Source organism: Rhinoderma darwinii, chromosome 3, assembly GCF_050947455.1.
Source record: "Rhinoderma darwinii isolate aRhiDar2 chromosome 3, aRhiDar2.hap1, whole genome shotgun sequence".
Classification (NCBI taxonomy): domain Eukaryota; kingdom Metazoa; phylum Chordata; class Amphibia; order Anura; family Rhinodermatidae; genus Rhinoderma; species Rhinoderma darwinii.
This window is the reverse complement of record NC_134689.1, coordinates 36,561,502-36,580,119: the sequence shown is the minus strand read 5'-3', so window position 1 is coordinate 36,580,119 and position 18,618 is coordinate 36,561,502. Positions and strand designations below refer to the sequence as shown.

The 18,618-nt window shown below is 36.8% G+C and overlaps 1 protein-coding gene and 1 pseudogene across 2 annotated transcripts in view; both read left to right on the top strand.

The window, feature by feature from the left end:
* Positions 1–1,393: 1,393 nt before the first annotated feature.
* LOC142750358 (protocadherin gamma-B2 pseudogene) lies at positions 1,394–3,931 on the top strand (annotated as a pseudogene).
* Positions 3,932–8,414: 4,483 nt separating this feature from the next.
* LOC142748889 (protocadherin gamma-C5-like) overlaps positions 8,415–18,618 on the top strand; it is a 352,928-nt gene continuing 342,724 nt past the window's right edge. Inside the window, exon 1 of one of the 2 annotated variants that reach the window (XM_075856238.1) lies at positions 8,415–10,993. In XM_075856238.1, the coding sequence (XP_075712353.1) occupies positions 8,567–10,993 (2,427 nt within the window). In that variant the 5' untranslated portion in view covers positions 8,415–8,566. Of the gene's footprint in view, positions 10,994–15,110; positions 17,773–18,618 lie in introns of those variants that run through there. The other variant, XM_075856226.1, reaches the window with a different exon arrangement.

Genomic DNA, 18,618 nt, shown 5'->3' with positions numbered 1-18,618 from the left:
GTCTTCAGCAGCTGCCTATTAGGCCATGTTAGGGGCATGGCCTAATAGATTGCCTGTCAGTTTTACACTGACAGGCAATAATGCTTTGGTATACTAAGTATACTAAAACATTATATAAGCGATCAGCAGATCGCATGGTGAAGTCTCCTAGTGGGACTAAATTTTTTTTTTAAAGAAGTTCAAAAAAGTTTATGAAAAAAAAAGATTACAGTAAAGATAAAATAAAATGAGTTTTTTTCCCCAAAAAGTGATTTTATTTAGTAAAAGTGTCAAAACAAATAACACATACACATATATGGTATCCCTGCGATTGGAACGACTCGAACAATAAAATTAACACATTAATTAAACCGCCGGATGAACGGCGTCCAAACAAAACGCAAATAAACACCGCAAAATTCTTTATTTTCTCCCATTCCCCCCCATAAAAAATAAAATAAACGTTAATCAATAAGCCCCATGTACCCCAAAATAGTGCTAATGAAAACTACACCTTGGCATGCAAAAATCAAGCCCACATACGGCCACAACAACAGAAAAATAAAAAGTTACGGCTCTTGGAATGCGGCGATGCAAAAACAAGTAATTTTTTACTAAAAGGGTTTTTATTGTGCAAACGTAGAAAAACATATAAAACCTTTATATAATTTATATATAATTAGATATCCTCGTAATCGGGCCGACCAATAGAATAAAGGTAACATGTTACTTATGTTGCATAGCAAACGGCTTAAATTTATAACGTGAAAATCATTGCTGGAATAGATGCTTATTTTCACTTCTCTCCTAAAATAAAGTTAATAAAAGTTAATCAAAATATTATATGCATCCAAAAATGGTACAATTGAAAAAATACAACTCATCCTGCAAAAAACAAGCCCTTATACGGCTATGCCAACGGAATAAAAAAAAGTTACGACTCTTGGAATGCGACCGTGAGAAAACAAAAAATAATCCTTGGTCATTAACGCGCAAAATGGCCAGGTCATTAAGGGGTTAAGAAAATATTATCATTTTCATTATAAATATAAACTCATCTCAATCACTGAGTTATAAAAAATAAATAAAGTAATAAAAAATAAAACAAAGTTTTTATATTTGCACAGTGACAGGTATATTCTGCTGTATGAAATCATGATGAACATAATAACATAAAGAAAACTGCCTTTTCAATCAAAAAGAAATATACATATAATATTTTATATATTAAATACTTAATAAATGATACATTAAACCCTACATTATAAGCTTACATTATTGACTGTACATAAGGTACTGCAATTCCTCACTTTTACCTCAGAGCGCCGCTGTTTAACCAATAAGAAGCAGATGATATTGTAGACCTAGAGATCCACTCTTTTTTTTATTTCTCACATACTGCAGATCAGCAAGAAGAAGCACAGGCATTTTCTGGATTCTCTCTGTCTATATTTTTATGTTTTCATTTTATTACTCTATATTTTCCTACTGGATTATAGATATTTCTAAAGAGCTGAAAATGAAGCCTTATCAACAGAAACACAAAGGACTCAGATGGCAAGTAACAATTTCTATCTTATTTTCTTGGCTGTGTCATTCAGTCTCTGGTCAGATTCATTATTCCATTGTAGAAGAAATGAGGAAAGACTCTGTTATAGCAAATATTGCAGATGACCTTGGATTAGATATTAAGCAGCTCTCATCTAGAAAACTGAGAATTGTATCCAGAGCTTCAGAGAGATATTTCTATGTAAATCTGGATAATGGAAATCTATATATTAAGGACAGGATAGACAGAGAGACATTGTGTGGGGCAGAAGATTCATGCTACCTAACATTCGATGCTGTGGTTGAAAGGCCCTTTAATATTTTTAAGGTGAAAGTTGAAATTCAGGATATAAATGATAATTCTCCACACTTTTTTCATGACAAGTTTGTTTTAGAAATTATTGAATTTACATCAGCAGGAGCAAGATTTGTGTTACAAAATGCAGAAGATCCAGATATTGGTATTAATTCAGTGCAGACATATAAGCTCAGTGATAACCAGTATTTTAGCCTTGGTGAAAGTATTAACCCTGATGGGAGTAAATCACCTGAACTTCTGTTAGAGAAACCATTAGATCGAGAGATGCAAAATATTCATGAATTATTTATAACAGCTATGGATGGAGGAAATCCTACAAGATCTGCGACTGCTTTAGTTAATGTCATCGTGACTGATGCTAATGATAATGCCCCTCTATTTACTGAAAATTTATATAAAGTCACTCTTAAAGAAACAATTCCAGTTAATTCCACAGTACTTATATTAAATGCAACTGACATAGATGAGGGAGTCAATGCACAGATCACTTATTCATTCACCAAAACATCAGGAACTATACATCATACAGGGATGTTTAGTATCCACCCCATAAAGGGTGAAATAAAAACTGAGAGATATTTGGATTTTGAGGAAACCAAAAATTATGAACTCTCTGTACAAGCAAAGGATGGAGGAGGCCTTGCTGCCCATGCTAAAGTATTGGTAGAAGTGATTGATGAGAATGACAATGCTCCGGAAATATCCATCACTTCACTATCTACTCCCATTCCTGAGGATTCTGAACCTGGAACAATGATAGCTCTGATTGAAGTTCATGATAAAGATTCAGGAGACAATGGAGACATTGACTGTCAAATTGTAGAAGATTTCCCTTTTAATTTATTGTTGTCATCTGATAATTACTACAGAATTATTTCAAGAACTGCATTGGACAGAGAAATAGTACCAATATATAACATTACAATCATAGCTACTGATAGAGGATCTCCCCTACTGTCTAGTAGAAGGACTATTACATTGGAAGTATCAGATGTCAATGACAACCCACCAATATTTTCCAAATCTACTTATGTTGCTTATGTGCCGGAGAACAATTTACCAGGAGCTTCAATATTCAGTTTACAAGCCTCAGATCCTGACACTGGAGACAATGCAAAAATAATATATTCAATATCCAGTATTATTACAGAAAATCTATCAATGTCATCTTATGTCTCCATCAATATAGAGACCGGAGTTCTTTATGCCCAAAGATCATTTGATTATGAACAGAACAAGGAGTTTATAATAGAAGTCACAGCTTCAGACAATGGATCCCCCTCTCTGAGCAGCAATGCCACATTAATTATCCGTATATTGGATCAGAATGATAATGCACCAAAGATCTTGTACCCATCACCAGATAATGGAGGTCCGGCTGTGTTTGAGATGGTGCCTTATGTCTCCGAGCCTGGTTCTTTAATAACTAAGGTGGTGGCAGTGGATACAGACTCAGGACATAACGCTTGGCTCTCTTACCACTTCATACAAGTGTCAGACACAACTCATTTTGTGATAAGTGAACACACAGGGGAGATCAGAACATCACGCAGCTTTCAGGAAAAGGACATGCTGAATTACAAGGTTGTGGTGATGGTGAAGGACAATGGAGATCCCACTCTCTCTGCTACAACCACCTTAAGTCTTATTATTGCGGATAACTTTCAACAAGTTATTTTTCCTAAACTCAGCAACCAACTGAAAGATGAAGAAACTCAAAACAACTTACAGTTATACTTAGTGGTGGCACTTGCACTTATTTCCTTGCTTTTTATATTAACTGTGATGGTGGTCATTATATCAAAATGTAAACAGCCAAAACCCTCACCAACCTTCCCTTCTCTCGCCACAAATCTGTATCCCCCAATTGATCCCAGGACATTCTCCATGTATAGTGATGGAACATTACCTTTACCGTACTCATATAATGTCTGTGTGGCGTTAGATTCTGCTGAGGGCGACTTTACTTACATGCAACCAAATGGAAATGTTCCTGTGGAAAACCTGATTGATGCTGATAATACAGAACAAGGAGCGGAAAGTTTCAAAGAAGCTTCTCCAAGCACTGACCAGGTGAGATTTTGAAACCTTCTGCCTATTGCATGAGGTTACATTATAACTTTCAAAATATTATAATAACTTTATTGAATTTTACTTATATCTTTATATCTGTTCCTTATAAACTATATATCAGTTAAAATAATACAGATTAAAGGAGTCAGACTGGCTGAACAGAGTGCCAGAGGATCTTCTGATGGGCCCATGCTCTCACACATTAATAAGTCCTTAATATAATAGTACTAAAAGGGTTTCGCAAAAGACAATCACATTTGGAGCTGACTTTGAAGCCTACTATTGGCCACTAGGGTCCAATTCATCTAGGTTGATTTACAAATAACTTATATTATCATATTGATGATATGTCGCGTGTACTACTATAATAACAAAGCAACAACAATGAACATTGAGCATGAACACGTTCTGCATAGGGGAAGCATATTCCCTCATCCCCATCATTTCCACCAGCGTGCCCAACAACAAATAGTCCTAAACTGCAGCTTAGTTAAGAATATGGTTATATTGACTACTTAGGCAACATATATAGCTACACAGTTTTCTCTGCATTACATAGAATTGTTAATTGGTTTCTTAGCATAGGTTTGATATCAATTTAATGGATTTCTTTGTTTTCTTACTATTGGCATACAAAAAAGATTAATGGGTCATTATTTATTATTAAGATTTGCTTCCTTGTTCAGGCTTTCTACTAACTGAGAATTCTCTCATCATTTCCAAAGTTTTTTGAGTGATGAGTGTGTAAAGAACCTCAGAAAAAATATGGGGTGCCGAGAATTGATTGTCTCTTACACTCTACCTGAGTATTATATTGTTAATGACATAAGCCTTCATTTACTTGAAATGCTGTTTTTGTTTTTGTGAATTCTTACATTTATAATTATATTTTATATGTTTTATTACTTTGGTATAAAACATAAATTTGCAGAAATCAAGACCTCAGCTTAACATTTCATTCTTTATGATTTTATAAAATGTTGCGAGAAGGAAAGAAGTTTTATTAAGTTTTATTAAGCTAGCAATACATTTTAGATAGCTGTCGGCCAACAGCTATTTCTCCAGACTTCCCCATACACATGCATGCTCCCTGTGGTCTTAGGGAAAAAGCCACTGCCAGACTCATCTGGCAGCAGCTTATCTAATAACGAACAAAAGAATCGGCATCTTTAAATTCAACATGCTCGAACCCTCTCTCCAGCGACAACAGCTGAGAGGGGAGAGTTGGGATGCCACTATACATATTAGATGGTCCACTGGTCTCGCGGAAAACTATGGGTTTGGCTGACATAAATCTAATGTGTATGGCCATCCTTAACATTAGGAACATCATTCAGTGGTTTGGTCAATTTTGACGTCATGCAGCACTATTATAGCCTTCGAAATGACAGAAACCTATAGAATCCCTCATGGATATAAGTCAATGAGGTCAGTCGTCGCCACCAAGTTATATATTTGAGGCTAGTGGCTCTTCCAATTCCATTTGTCACTTGCTTTATGCTTTTGTTTTAGCCATAGCATCCTAAGTCTGGAGTGTGCATGTATCATGTTTTTAAAAGGTTTTTCCCACTGAAGTCTTGTAAGTCCTTGTGTAAGAACATTATGTGGACCCATGTTAACCTACAGCTAATCTGTCAAGAGAGCAGTGAACATCAAAGAGCCAAGGGTATCATTCACAGTCCCATCCTTGAAATCAAGTAGACAATAGAATATATAGCATTTTTTTTATAGTAGCGGTGGTCCCTTTTGCCTATGTAAAGCTGCTCAGATGAAACATACAAATTTGTCCACCCTTATCTTTGATTCAAATTGGTAAAGGACTCATGAAACAAATTCAATATAATTTCGTGACATGCTAGCAAAACCCTTGACAGGCTGTACTGCACATCACAGACACTGGGTGGCAACACATATAGCATAGATCTCTCATAAAATAGTATCGCAAAACCATGTTTTTTTTCAATGCTGGTTATCTCGCACCACACATCTCAGAATCTGTTGAGATATGTAGGGTATATTCACCACTGGGGTGGCTTTGTTTCAGAATAGAGATGGCCACATATACACTGATTTGATTTGGGGTTACAGAAACCTAAAGGGAGTGTTAGGACCATCAATTTGTGGACCAATAGTGCTCCTCCACTGGTTTGACTTACGGCCACCTCTAAGGGCATTGTCTTAGTAGCTTCCTCGTTCTTCACCCCCATATGAGGATCTGAACTTCGCTGTGGAGAGACCAACGGGTCACTACCTTTTGAGATGGTCCTGGTGTGATTAGCCCAGTGGACCAGAAGACAACAATGAAGTACAGCGAGTGTACAGACACTGGCAGATGATGCCTTCGCAGGCAAGTGTGGATCAGTAGTCACAGTTCATAACTGGTAGTAAACCTCAGGCTCATCTCAGGTAGTTGGATACAGACTGGCAGTAGGTTTCATAATGCAGACTGATGGCGGGTAACAGGATACGGACTGGTAGCAGCGAGCAGGATGCAGCCTGGTAGCGAGTAGATGGATATAGACTGGCAGTGGGTACAGGCTAGCAATAGATAGCTGGATAAAGGATGGTAGTGGATAGCTGGATACAGGCTGGTAGTTGATAGCTGGATACAGGTTGGTAGTGGATTGCTGGATACCGGCTGGTAGCACATAGCTGGATACAGGTACATAACAGGTAGCTGGATACAGGCTGGTAGCGGATAGCTGGATACAGGCTGGTAGCAGATAGCTGGATACAGGTTGGTAGCGGATAGCTGGACACAACTGACAGCAGGTAGCGAGGTGCGGACTAGTATAAGGATGCAAACAGGAACCTTTGCAGAACATAACTAGGTTACACCAAAGTTGCTCAGGCACCAGGTGATCTGAGGAGGTGCCTTAAATAGTCCTAGAGCAACAGGGGTTGGATTGGGAGGACTTTGAAGAGCAATGAGGCAGTGAGCAGGAAGAAAGGCAGGACAGAGACGCCGGCGGCCACACAGAGCAGAAAAACTAGGCCGCCGGCAGGGCAGTTAAGAGGGTCAGCAACAGGGACCGCCAGCAGGTGCAGCACTCGCCACAGGCTTTACAGGGAAGTCTAGATTTGTTGTGGGAATGAATAACAAAATATAAAGTGTTTGGCAACCTTGTATCATCTCATATAAACAAAGAATTTTCATGGAGTACTATTTAAATGCATAGACAATCTAAAATACAGGATGGGGATGAATGTTTTGCTTTACTCTAAATATAGAATAATATAAGGAAAGTTATCATAAACGTATCTCGTCAGAGCTTAAAGGGGTTTTCCCTGTTCAGACAACTGATGACCTATCCACCAGACAGGTCATCAGTTTATGATTGGTGCAGTTCCGACACCTGTACCCCACATCGTTCAGCTGCTGCGTCTGCCTCCAGGCATTGGACATTATTGTTGTAAGCAGATGGCTCCGCTCAAAGAATAGCAGCCGAGCTGCATTAATGCAGCTCTGCTCCTATGCAAGTGAATAGGAGCAGAGCCGCAGTTCTGCCGAACGGCCGCTTTGCAGTGGTCTGAGCCATCTCCTTCCAGCTCCATCTACTGTTCAAAACATCCGGTGCCCAGAGGCAGCCAAAACAGCTAATCGGTGCAGAGTCCAGGTGTCGGACCCACACCGATCATATACTGATGACCTATCCGGTGGATAGGTTATCAGTTGTCAGAAAAACCTTTTAACTAACAAAAATTTGAGGAACTAGCATAGAAAGCTTCTCAGATATTTGTAATATATGGAAAATTAACTATTTACAAAAATTATAATAATGAGCAAATTCAACAATAGTATTTTAAAGAATATTTGAGACATTTAATATTCTTCACTATCATTTATAAGATATATTCCATTCCTCACTATAAGCCTCATTTATTAAAACTGTCTAACAGAAAGAATGGCCTTGTTGCCCATAACAGCCAATAACAATGCAACTTTAATTCTTTCAGCGCATTCTCTGAAATAAGAGCTGAAATTTTATTAGTTGTGGTATAGGCAACAAGGTTATTATTTTTTTCCTGTCAGATATTTTTGATAAATGAAGTCCTTTTTTTACTGTTAAAGTTTGCTCCATATTCATAGGGTAATTTGTAAGCCTATAATAATCTAATCCAGGAGCTGATATGTACTACATCTATAGGCCCATAAAGTTTTTGTTTAATAAATCAGTTTCTCTGGGTTTAAATATTTGCAAAAGCTTTTGAGTCCTGATATTGTATATACAACATAAATATAAAAATATTACATATCTGATAAAAAGAAACATAAAGAGAATTAGACATGTGCTTAATATTTAAAAAAAACTAAATGGCAATAAAAATAAAGTATTTTAATAATTCCAAATGCATACTTTATAAAATAATTTAAGAACATTGCAATTCTGTATTTTCACCTCTGAGCGCCGCTGTTTAACCAGTAAGAAGAAAAATGCATAACTAGAAATCCACTGGTATTTTCCTCTCCTACATACATTGCTGATCTGCAGAAAGAACCACAGCCATTTTCTGGATTCTCCTGGACACAGAACTAAGAATATGATTTAAAAGAAGAATTACAGATATCATAAAAAAAATTCTGCTTAATATTTACATTGAATGGCAAAGTCTTACTGGATATTTTATGGGATATAATCACTGAGGATGGACACAATGGAACCTCCTATACAGGACAGCAAAGGACTCAGATGGCAAGTAACAATTTCTATCTTATTTTCTTGGCTGTGTCATTCAGTCTCTGGTCAGATTCATTATTCCATTGTAGAAGAAATGAGGAAAGACTCTGTTATAGCAAATATTGCAGATGACCTTGGATTAGATATTAAGCAGCTCTCATCTAGAAAACTGAGGATTGTATCCAGAGCTTCAGACAGATATTTCTATATAAATCTGTATAATGGAAATCTGTATATTAAGGACAGGATAGACAGAGAGACATTGTGTGGGGCAGAAGCTTCTTGTTTCTTAACATTTGATGCTGTGGTTGAAAATCCTTTCAATAATCTTAAAATTAAAGTTGAAATTCAGGATATAAATGATAATCCTCCACAGTTTCATTATGTCAAAATAATTTTGGAAATAATTGAATTTACAGCAGTAGGAACAAAATTTGCTTTACAAAGTGCAGAAGATCCAGATATTGGTATTAATTCAGTGCAGACATACAAGATCAGTGATAACCAGTATTTTACATTAACTGAGAATATCAGAACAGATGGAACTTCATTTCCAGAACTTGTCCTACAGAAACCATTAGATCGAGAGACAAAAGATACTCATGAAATAATTCTAACAGTCCTGGATGGAGGAAATCCTATCAAGTCTGGAACAACATTACTGAAGATAATTGTTATAGATGTCAATGATAATGCCCCTATATTTACCCAAGATATGTATAAAGTCACTTTAAAGGAAAACATCCCAGTTAATTCTACAGTGATCATGTTAAATGCAACTGACAATGATGAAGGGGTTAATGCGCAAATCACATATTCTTTAAGTAAAACATCTGGAAATGTTCAACAAACAGGAATATTTACTATTAACCCAAATACTGGTGAAATCACGATCAACGGAAACTTGGATTTTGAAGTAGCAAAGAATTATGAATTGTCTGTACAAGCAAAAGATGGAGGTGGCCTTGTAGCTCATTGTAAAATACTGGTAGAAGTGATGGATGAGAATGACAATGCTCCGGAAATATCCATCACTTCACTATCTACTCCTATTCCTGAGGATTCTGCACCTGGAACAATGATAGCTCTGATTGAAGTTCATGACCAAGATTCTGGAGACAATGTAGATGTTGACTGTGAAATTCTTGAAGATGTTCCCTTTGATTTATTGTCTTCAGACAGTTACTATAGACTTGTTTTACAAACTGCTATAGACAGAGAGAAAAAATCTTCCTATAATTTTACTATTATAGCTACAGATAGAGGATCTCCACTACTTTCCAGCAAACAAACTCTTAGATTGGAAATCTCAGATGTCAACGACAACCCACCAATATTTTCCAAATCTACTTATATTGCATATGTGCCGGAGAACAATTTACCAGGAGCTTCAATATTCAGTTTACAAGCCTCAGATCCTGACACTGGAGATAATGCAAAAATAATTTATTCAGTTTCCAGCATTATTACAGAAAGTCTATCAATGTCATCTTATGTCTCCATCAATATAGAGACCGGTGTTCTTTATGCCCAAAGATCATTTGATTATGAACAGAGCAAGGAGTTTATAATAGAAGTCACAGCTACAGACAATGGATCCCCCTCTCTGAGCAGCAATGCCACATTAATTATCCGTATAGTGGATCAGAATGATAATGCACCAAAGATATTGTACCCATCACCAGATAATGGAGGTCCGGCTGTGTTTGAGATGGTGCCTTATGTCTCCGAGCCTGGTTCTTTAATAACTAAGGTGGTGGCAGTGGATACAGACTCTGGACATAACGCTTGGCTCTCTTACCACTTCATACAAGTGTCAGACACAACTCATTTTGTGATAAGTGAACACACAGGGGAGATCAGAACATCACGCAGCTTTCAGGAAAAGGACATGCTGAATTACAAGGTTGTGGTGATGGTGAAGGACAATGGAGATCCCACTCTCTCTGCTACAACCACCTTGAGTCTTATTATTGCGGATAACTTTCAACAGGTTGTTTTTCCTAAAATCAGCAACCAACTGAAAGATGAAGAAACTCAAAACAACTTACAGTTATACTTAGTGGTGGCACTTGCACTTATTTCCTTTTTTTTTATATTAACTGTGATGGTTGTCATTATTTTAAAATGTAAACAGCCAAAACCCTTACCAACCTTCTCTTCTCTCGCCACAAATCTGTATCCTCCAATTGATCCCAGGACATTCTCCATGTATAGTGATGGAACGTTACCTTTTCCGTACTCATATAATGTCTGTGTGGCATTAGATTCGGCTGAGGGCGACTTTACTTACATGCAACCAAATGGCAATGTTCCTGTGGAAAACCTTATTGATGCTGATAATACAGAACAAGGAGCGGAAAGTTTCAAAGAGGCTTCTCCAAGCACCGACCAGGTGAGATATTGAAATCTTCTGCCTGCGTTATGAGGTTCTATAAAATACATACATTATGACTTTTAGAATATTATAATAATTTTATTGAATATTACTTATATCTTTATATCTCTTCCTTATAAACTATATACCAATGTCTGGTCAGTTAAAATAATAAAGATTAGAAGGATCAGACTGGCTCAACAGAGTGCCAGAGTATCTTCTAATGGACCCATGCTCTCACACAGTTGAGTCCTCAATATGATAGTGCTAAAAAAGTTTTGCAAAAGACAATCACATTTGGGGCCGACTTTGAAAACCTACTATTTGCCACTAGGGTCTAATTCATCTGGGTTGATTTAAAAATAACATATTATCATATTGATAATATGCCGTGTGTACAACGATAATAACAAAGCAACAACAATGACCATCGGACTTGAACACGTTCTGCATAGGGGAAGCATATTCCCTCATTCCCATAATTTCCAACAACATGCCGAACAGTAGTCCTAAACTGCAGCTTAGTTAAATATATGGTTAAATTGACTACTTGCGTATGCAACTAATATAACTACACCGTTTTATCTGCATTGCATCAGATAGATTTTTTTTTTTTTGTTTCTTAGCATTGGTTTATTTTTAACTACTTATCAATTTAATGGATTTCTTTGTTGGAATCAATTGTTTTATTGCTATTGACATACAGAAACAGATTAATGGTTTATTATTTATTATTCAGATTTGCTTCCTTGTTCAGTCTTTCTACTAACTGAGAAATCTCTGATCATTCGAAAAATTTCTTGAATGATGAGTATGTAAAGGACCAAATTATTAGCATTATATTGTTAATGACATAAGCCTTCATTTACTTGAATTTCCATTTTTGGAAATTCTTACATTTATAATTACATTTCATGTGTTTTATTATTTTAATATAATACATAAATTTGCAGAAATCCTGACCTGAGCTTAACATTTCATTATTTATAATTTTATAAAATGTTGCGAGAAGGAAAGAAGTTTTAGCTCTGCTCATATTAAACTGGCCATACATTTTAGATAGCTGTTGGCCAACAGCTATTTCTCCCGACTTCCCCACAGACATGCACGCTCACAAAAAGCCGCTGCCAGACTCATCTGGCAGCAGCTTATCTAATAACGAACAAAAGGATCGGCGTGTTAAAATTCAACATGCTCGACCCCTCTCTCCTGCGATACCTGCCGACAGGGGAAAGTTGTGACACTGCTATTCATATTAGATGTTCGACTGGTCTCACAGAAAACTGTGGGTTTGGATGACATAAATCTAATGTGTATAGCCATCCTTAGCATTAGGAACCTCATTCAATGGTTTGGTCGCATTTGATGGCATGCAGCACTATTATAGCCTTCGAAATGACAGAAACCTTAATAGGACCCCTGATGGAAGTCTATGGGGTCAGTCATTGCCATCATGTTATAAATTCCATTAGTCACTTGCTTTATGCTTTTGTTTTAGCCATAGCATCTTAAGTCTGGACTGTGTATGTATCATGGTTTTAAAAGGTTTTTCCCACAGAAGTCTTGTAAGTCCTTGTGTAAGAACATTATGTGGACCCATGTTCACCAACAGCTAATCTGTCAAGTGAACATCAAAGCGCCATGGGTATCATTCCCATCCTAGAAATCAAGTAGACAATAGAATATATAGCACTTTTTTTTATAGTAGTGTTGGTCCCTTTTGCCTATGTAAAGTTGTACAGATGAAACATACAAATGTGTTGTTACCCTTACCTTTGCTTGAATTTGGTAAAGGACTCTTGAAACAAATTCAATACTATATTGCAACATGCTAGCAAAATCCTTGACAGGCTGTACTATACATAACAACCACTGGGTCGTAACACAAAGACACATATAGCATAGATATCTCAGGACATAGTATCGCAAAATCATGTTTTTTGTCAAAGCTGGTTATCTCACGCCACACATCTCAGAATATGTTGATATATGAGGAAGGATTACAAAAGACACTTCTGTAGTGTATGTTCACCACTGGGGTGGCTTTGTTTTCAGAGAAGAGATGGCCACATATACACTGATTTGATATGGAGTTACAGAAACCTAAGGGGAGTGTTAGGACGAGCGGTTTGTGGACTCATTTTGCTCCTCCACCGTATTGACATACGGCCGTCTCTAAGGGCGTTATTTTAGTAGCCTCCCCGGTCTTCACCTTTAACCCCCATATAGGGATTAGGACATCGCTGTGGACAGACTACCAGGTCGCTACCTTTTGAGATTTTCCCGGTGTGAGTAGCCCAGTGGACCAGGAGACAACGATGAAGTACAGCGAGTGTACAGGCACTGGCAGATGATACCTTCGCAGTCAGGTGTGGATCAGTAATCACAGTTCGTAACTGGTAGTAAACCTCAAGCTCGTCTCAAGTAGTTGGATACAGACTGGCAGTAGGTAGCAGAATGCAGACTGATGGCAGGTAACAGGATATCGACTGGTAGCAGGATGCAGACTAGTAGCGAGTAGCTGGATACAGACTTGCAGTGGATAGCTGGATAAAGGCTGGCAATGGATAGCTAGATACAGGATGGTAGTGAATAGCTGGACACAGGCTGGTAGCAGATAGCTGGATACAGGCTAATAGTAGACAGCTGAATACAGGCTGACAGCGGATAGCTGGATACAGGTTGGTAGCAGATAACTGATTACAGGCTGATAACAGATAGCTGGATACAAGCAGGTAGCGGGTAGCTGGATACAGGCTGATAGTGGATATCTGGATACAGTCTGGTAGCACATAGCTGGATGCAGGCTGATAACAGATAGCTGGATACAGGCTGGTAGCTGATAGCTGTATACAGGATGTTAGTATATAGCTGGATACAGGCTGGTAGCGGATAGCTGGATACAGGATGGTAGTAGATTGCTGGATACAGGCTGGTAGCAAACAGCTAGATATAGGCTGGTAGCTGATAGCTGGATATAACTGACAGCAGGTAGCTAGGTGTAGTATCTGGATGCAAACAGGAACTAGTATCAGGATGCAAACAGGAACCTTTGCAGGACATAAATTGGTTGCACCAAAGTTGCTCAGGCACCAGGTTATCTGAATAGGTGCCTAAAATAATCCTGGAGAAACAGGGATTAAATTGGGAGGATTTTGAAGAGCATCACGGCAGCAAGCAGGAGGAAAGATGGACAGGGAAACCGGCAGCAACACACAGCAGAAAAACGAATCCGTCTGGGCGAGTCGGCAAGGGTATGGAAACCTTAAATCTTCTCATACAAACAAAGAATTTTCATACCATTTAAATGCACAGACAGTCCAAAATAGAGTATGGGGATAAATGTTTTGCTTTACTCTACCTATAGAATAATATAAGGAAAGTTATCATAAACTTATCTCGTCAAAGCTTAACTAACAAAAATAAGAGGAACCAGCAGAGAAAGCGTCTCAGATATTATAAATATTATAAAAACATAATAATGACCAAAGTGGCCAATAGTATTTTGAAGAATATTTGAGACATTTAATATTCTTCACTATCATTTTATAAGATATATTCCATTCCTCACTATAAGGCTAATTTATTATAACTGTCTAACAGAAAGAATGGCTCATTGCCCATAACAGCCAATAACAATGCAACTTTAATTCTTTCAGAGCAGTTTCCGAAATGAGAACTGAACTTTAATTAGTTGTGGTATGGGCAACAATGCCACTTTCTTTTCCTGTCAGATATTTTTGATAAATGAAGCCATATGTATTTACAGTTAAAGTTTTCTCTATATTCATAGGGTAATTTGTAAGCCTATAATACCCTGACCCAGGAGCTGATATGTACTACCTCTTTAGGCCCATACAGTTTTTATTTAAAAAAAAAAAAATAAAATACATTATTTTCTCTGGGTTTAAATATTTTTAAAATTCTTTGATTCCTAATAGTGTATATACAAAATGAATATACAAATATTAGATAACTGATACTATACATAAATTAAATTAGACAGGTGGTTAATAATTTAAACAATGATTAGCAACAAAAATAAAGTATTTTATTGCATCCAAATGTATACTTTATAAAATAATATAAGGACATTGCAATTCTGTATTTTCACCTCTGAGCGCCGCTGTTTAACCAGTAAGAAGAAAAATTCTGAACTAGAAATCCACTGGTATTTTCCTCTCCTACATACATTGCTGAACTGCTGAAAGAACCACAGCCATTTTCTGGATTCTCCTGGACACAGAACTAAGAATATGATTTAAAAAGGGAATTACAGATATTATAAACATTTTTCTAGTTAACATTTACATTGGATGACAAAATCTTACTAGATATTTTATGGAATATATTCACTGAGGATGGACAACATGAAACCTCCTATACAGAGCAGCAAAGGACTCAGATGGCAAGTAACAATTTCTATCTTATTTTCTTGGCTGTGTCATTCAGTCTCTGGTCAGATTCATTATTCCATTGTAGAAGAAATGAGGAAAGACTCTGTTATAGCAAATATTGCAGATGACCTTGGATTAGATATTAAGCAGCTCTCATCTAGAAAACTGAGGATTGTATCCAGAGCTTCAGAGAGATATTTCTATATAAATCTGAATAATGGAAATCTGTATATTAAGGACAGGATAGACAGAGAGACATTGTGTAAGACAGCAGTTACCTGCTACCTAACATTTGATGCTGTGGTTGAAAATCCTTTCAATAATTTTAAAATTGAAGTTGAAATTCAGGATATAAATGATAATCCTCCACGGTTTCATTATGACAAAATAATTCTAGAAATAATTGAATTTACAGCAGTAGGAACAAAATTTGCTTTACAAAGTGCAGAAGATCCAGATATTGGTATTAATTCAGTGCAGACATACAACATCAGTGATAACCAGTATTTTACACTCACTGAAAATATCAGAACAGTTGGGACTAAATTTCCAGAGCTTGTCCTAGAGAAACCATTAGATAGAGAGACACAAGGCACTCATGAAATAATTCTAACAGTCCTGGATGGAGGAAATCCTATCAAGTCTGGAACCACATTACTGAAGATAATTGTTACAGATGGCAATGATAATGCCCCTATATTTAGCCAGGATATGTATAAAGTCACCTTAAAGGAAAACATCCCAGTTAATTCTACAGTGATCATGTTAAATGCAACTGACAATGATGAAGGGGTCAATGCGCAAATCACATATTCTTTAAGTAAAACTTCTGGAATATTCCATCACTTGGAAATATTTAATATTAACCCAAATACTGGTGAAATAACGATCAATGGAAATTTGGATTTTGAAGTAGCAAAGAATTATGAGTTGTCCGTACAAGTCAAGGATGGAGGAGGCCTTGTAGCTCATTGTAAAATACTGGTAGAAGTGATTGATGAGAATGACAATGCACCAGAAATATCCATCACTTCACTATCTACTCCTATTCCTGAGGATTCTGCACCTGGAACAATGATAGCTCTGATTGAAGTTCAAGACCAAGATTCTGGAGACAATGCAGATGTTGACTGTCAAATTATTGATGATGTTCCCTTTGATTTATTGTCTTCAGACAATTACTATAGACTTGTTTTAAAAAATACTATCGACCGAGAGAAAAAATCTTCTTATAATATTACAATTATAGCTACAGATAGAGGATCTCCACCACTTTCCAGCAAAAAAAATCTTAGATTGGAAATATCAGATGTCAATGACAACCCTCCAATATTTGCCAAATCTACTTATGTTGCTTATGTGCCAGAGAACAATTTACCAGGAGCTTCAATATTCAGTATACAAGCCTCAGATCCTGACACTGGAGACAATGCTAAAATAATTTATTCTATTTCTAGCATTATTACAGAAAGTCTATCAATGTCATCTTATGTCTCCATCAATATAGAGACCGGAGTTCTTTATGCCCAAAGATCATTTGATTATGAACAGAACAAGGAGTTTATAATAGAAGTCACAGCTTCAGACAATGGATCCCCCTCTCTGAGCAGCAATGCCACATTAATTATCCGTATATTGGATCAGAATGATAATGCACCAAAGATCTTGTACCCATCACCAGATAATGGAGGTCCGGCTGTGTTTGAGATGGTGCCTTATGTCTCCGAGCCTGGTTCTTTAATAACTAAGGTGGTGGCAGTGGATACAGACTCTGGACATAATTCTTGGCTCTCTTACCACTTCATACACGTGTCAGACACAACTCATTTTATGATAAGTGAACACACAGGTGAGATCAGAACATCACGCAGCTTTCAGGAAAAGGACATGCTGAATTACAAGGTTGTGGTGATGGTGAAGGACAATGGAGATCCCACTCTCTCTGCTACAACCACCTTGAGTCTTATTATTGCAGATAACTTTCAACAGGTTGTTTTTCCAAAAATCAGCAACCAACTGAAAGATGAAGAAACTCAAAACAACTTACAGTTATACTTAGTGGTGGCACTTGCACTTATTTCCTTACTTTTTATATTAACTGTGATGGTGGTCATTATATCAAAATGTAAACAGCCAAAACCCTCACCAACCTTCTCTTCTCTCGCCACAAATCTGTATCCTCCAATTGATCCTAGGACATTCTCCATGTATAGTGATGGAACGTTACCTTTTCCGTACTCATATAATGTCTGTGTGGCGTTAGATTCTGCTGAGGGCAGCCAAATGCAACCAAATTACATGCAACCAAATGGAAATGTTCCTGTGGAAAACCTGATTGATGCTGATAATGCAGAACAAGGAACAGAAAGTTTCAAAGAAGCTTCTCCAAGCACTGACCAGGTGAGATCTTGAAACTTTATGCCTGCGTTAGGAGGTTCGAAAAATGTCATAAATGTTTCTTATAAACCCTTTATTGATGTCTGATAAATTTAAGTAATACAGTTTAGCAGGGTTAGACTCGACCAACCAACACATCTGGCACTGGCACAGTAATGAGCTCCTAATACAATAGGACCAAAAGTGTGCAACAGAATATAATCCTATGTGGATCTGATTTTTTTAAAGTTTACTATTTGCCACTAGGGTCTATTTAATCTGGGTTAATTGGGGTTAATTCATATTGATGGTATGACACGTGTGTACAATGATAACAATAGTTAACAGTTAGTATTACCACGTTCTGCATAGGAGAGCATATTTCTCCATTCCCATAATTTCCTCCAGTGGAACCAACGAACATTAATTCTAAACTGCTTTTTATTTAGAAACATGGTTATATTAAATACTTATCCCACTTCTATAACTACACAGTTTTCTATGTATTGCATTAAATAGAAATGTATTTGTTTACTTCGGTTTTTTCTTTTTTTTTTTACATATCTTAACAACTGGGTTGATTTATTTGTTGGAAACAATTGTTTGGTTTCAAATGGCACGCAGATTAACGGTTTATTATTCAGATTATCTTCTTCCTTGTTCAGTCTTTCTAGTAACTGAAAAATCTCTTATTATCTGCAAAGTATTTATTGACTTATGAGTATATAGAGAACCTAAGAAAAAATGTTGGGGTGCAGAGAAACAATTGTCTCTTACAATAAACCTATAGTAGGTATTGTTTTGTTAATGACATGAGCCACCCTTTATATTATATTTTTTATTAATTGTTACATTTATAATCACATTTTA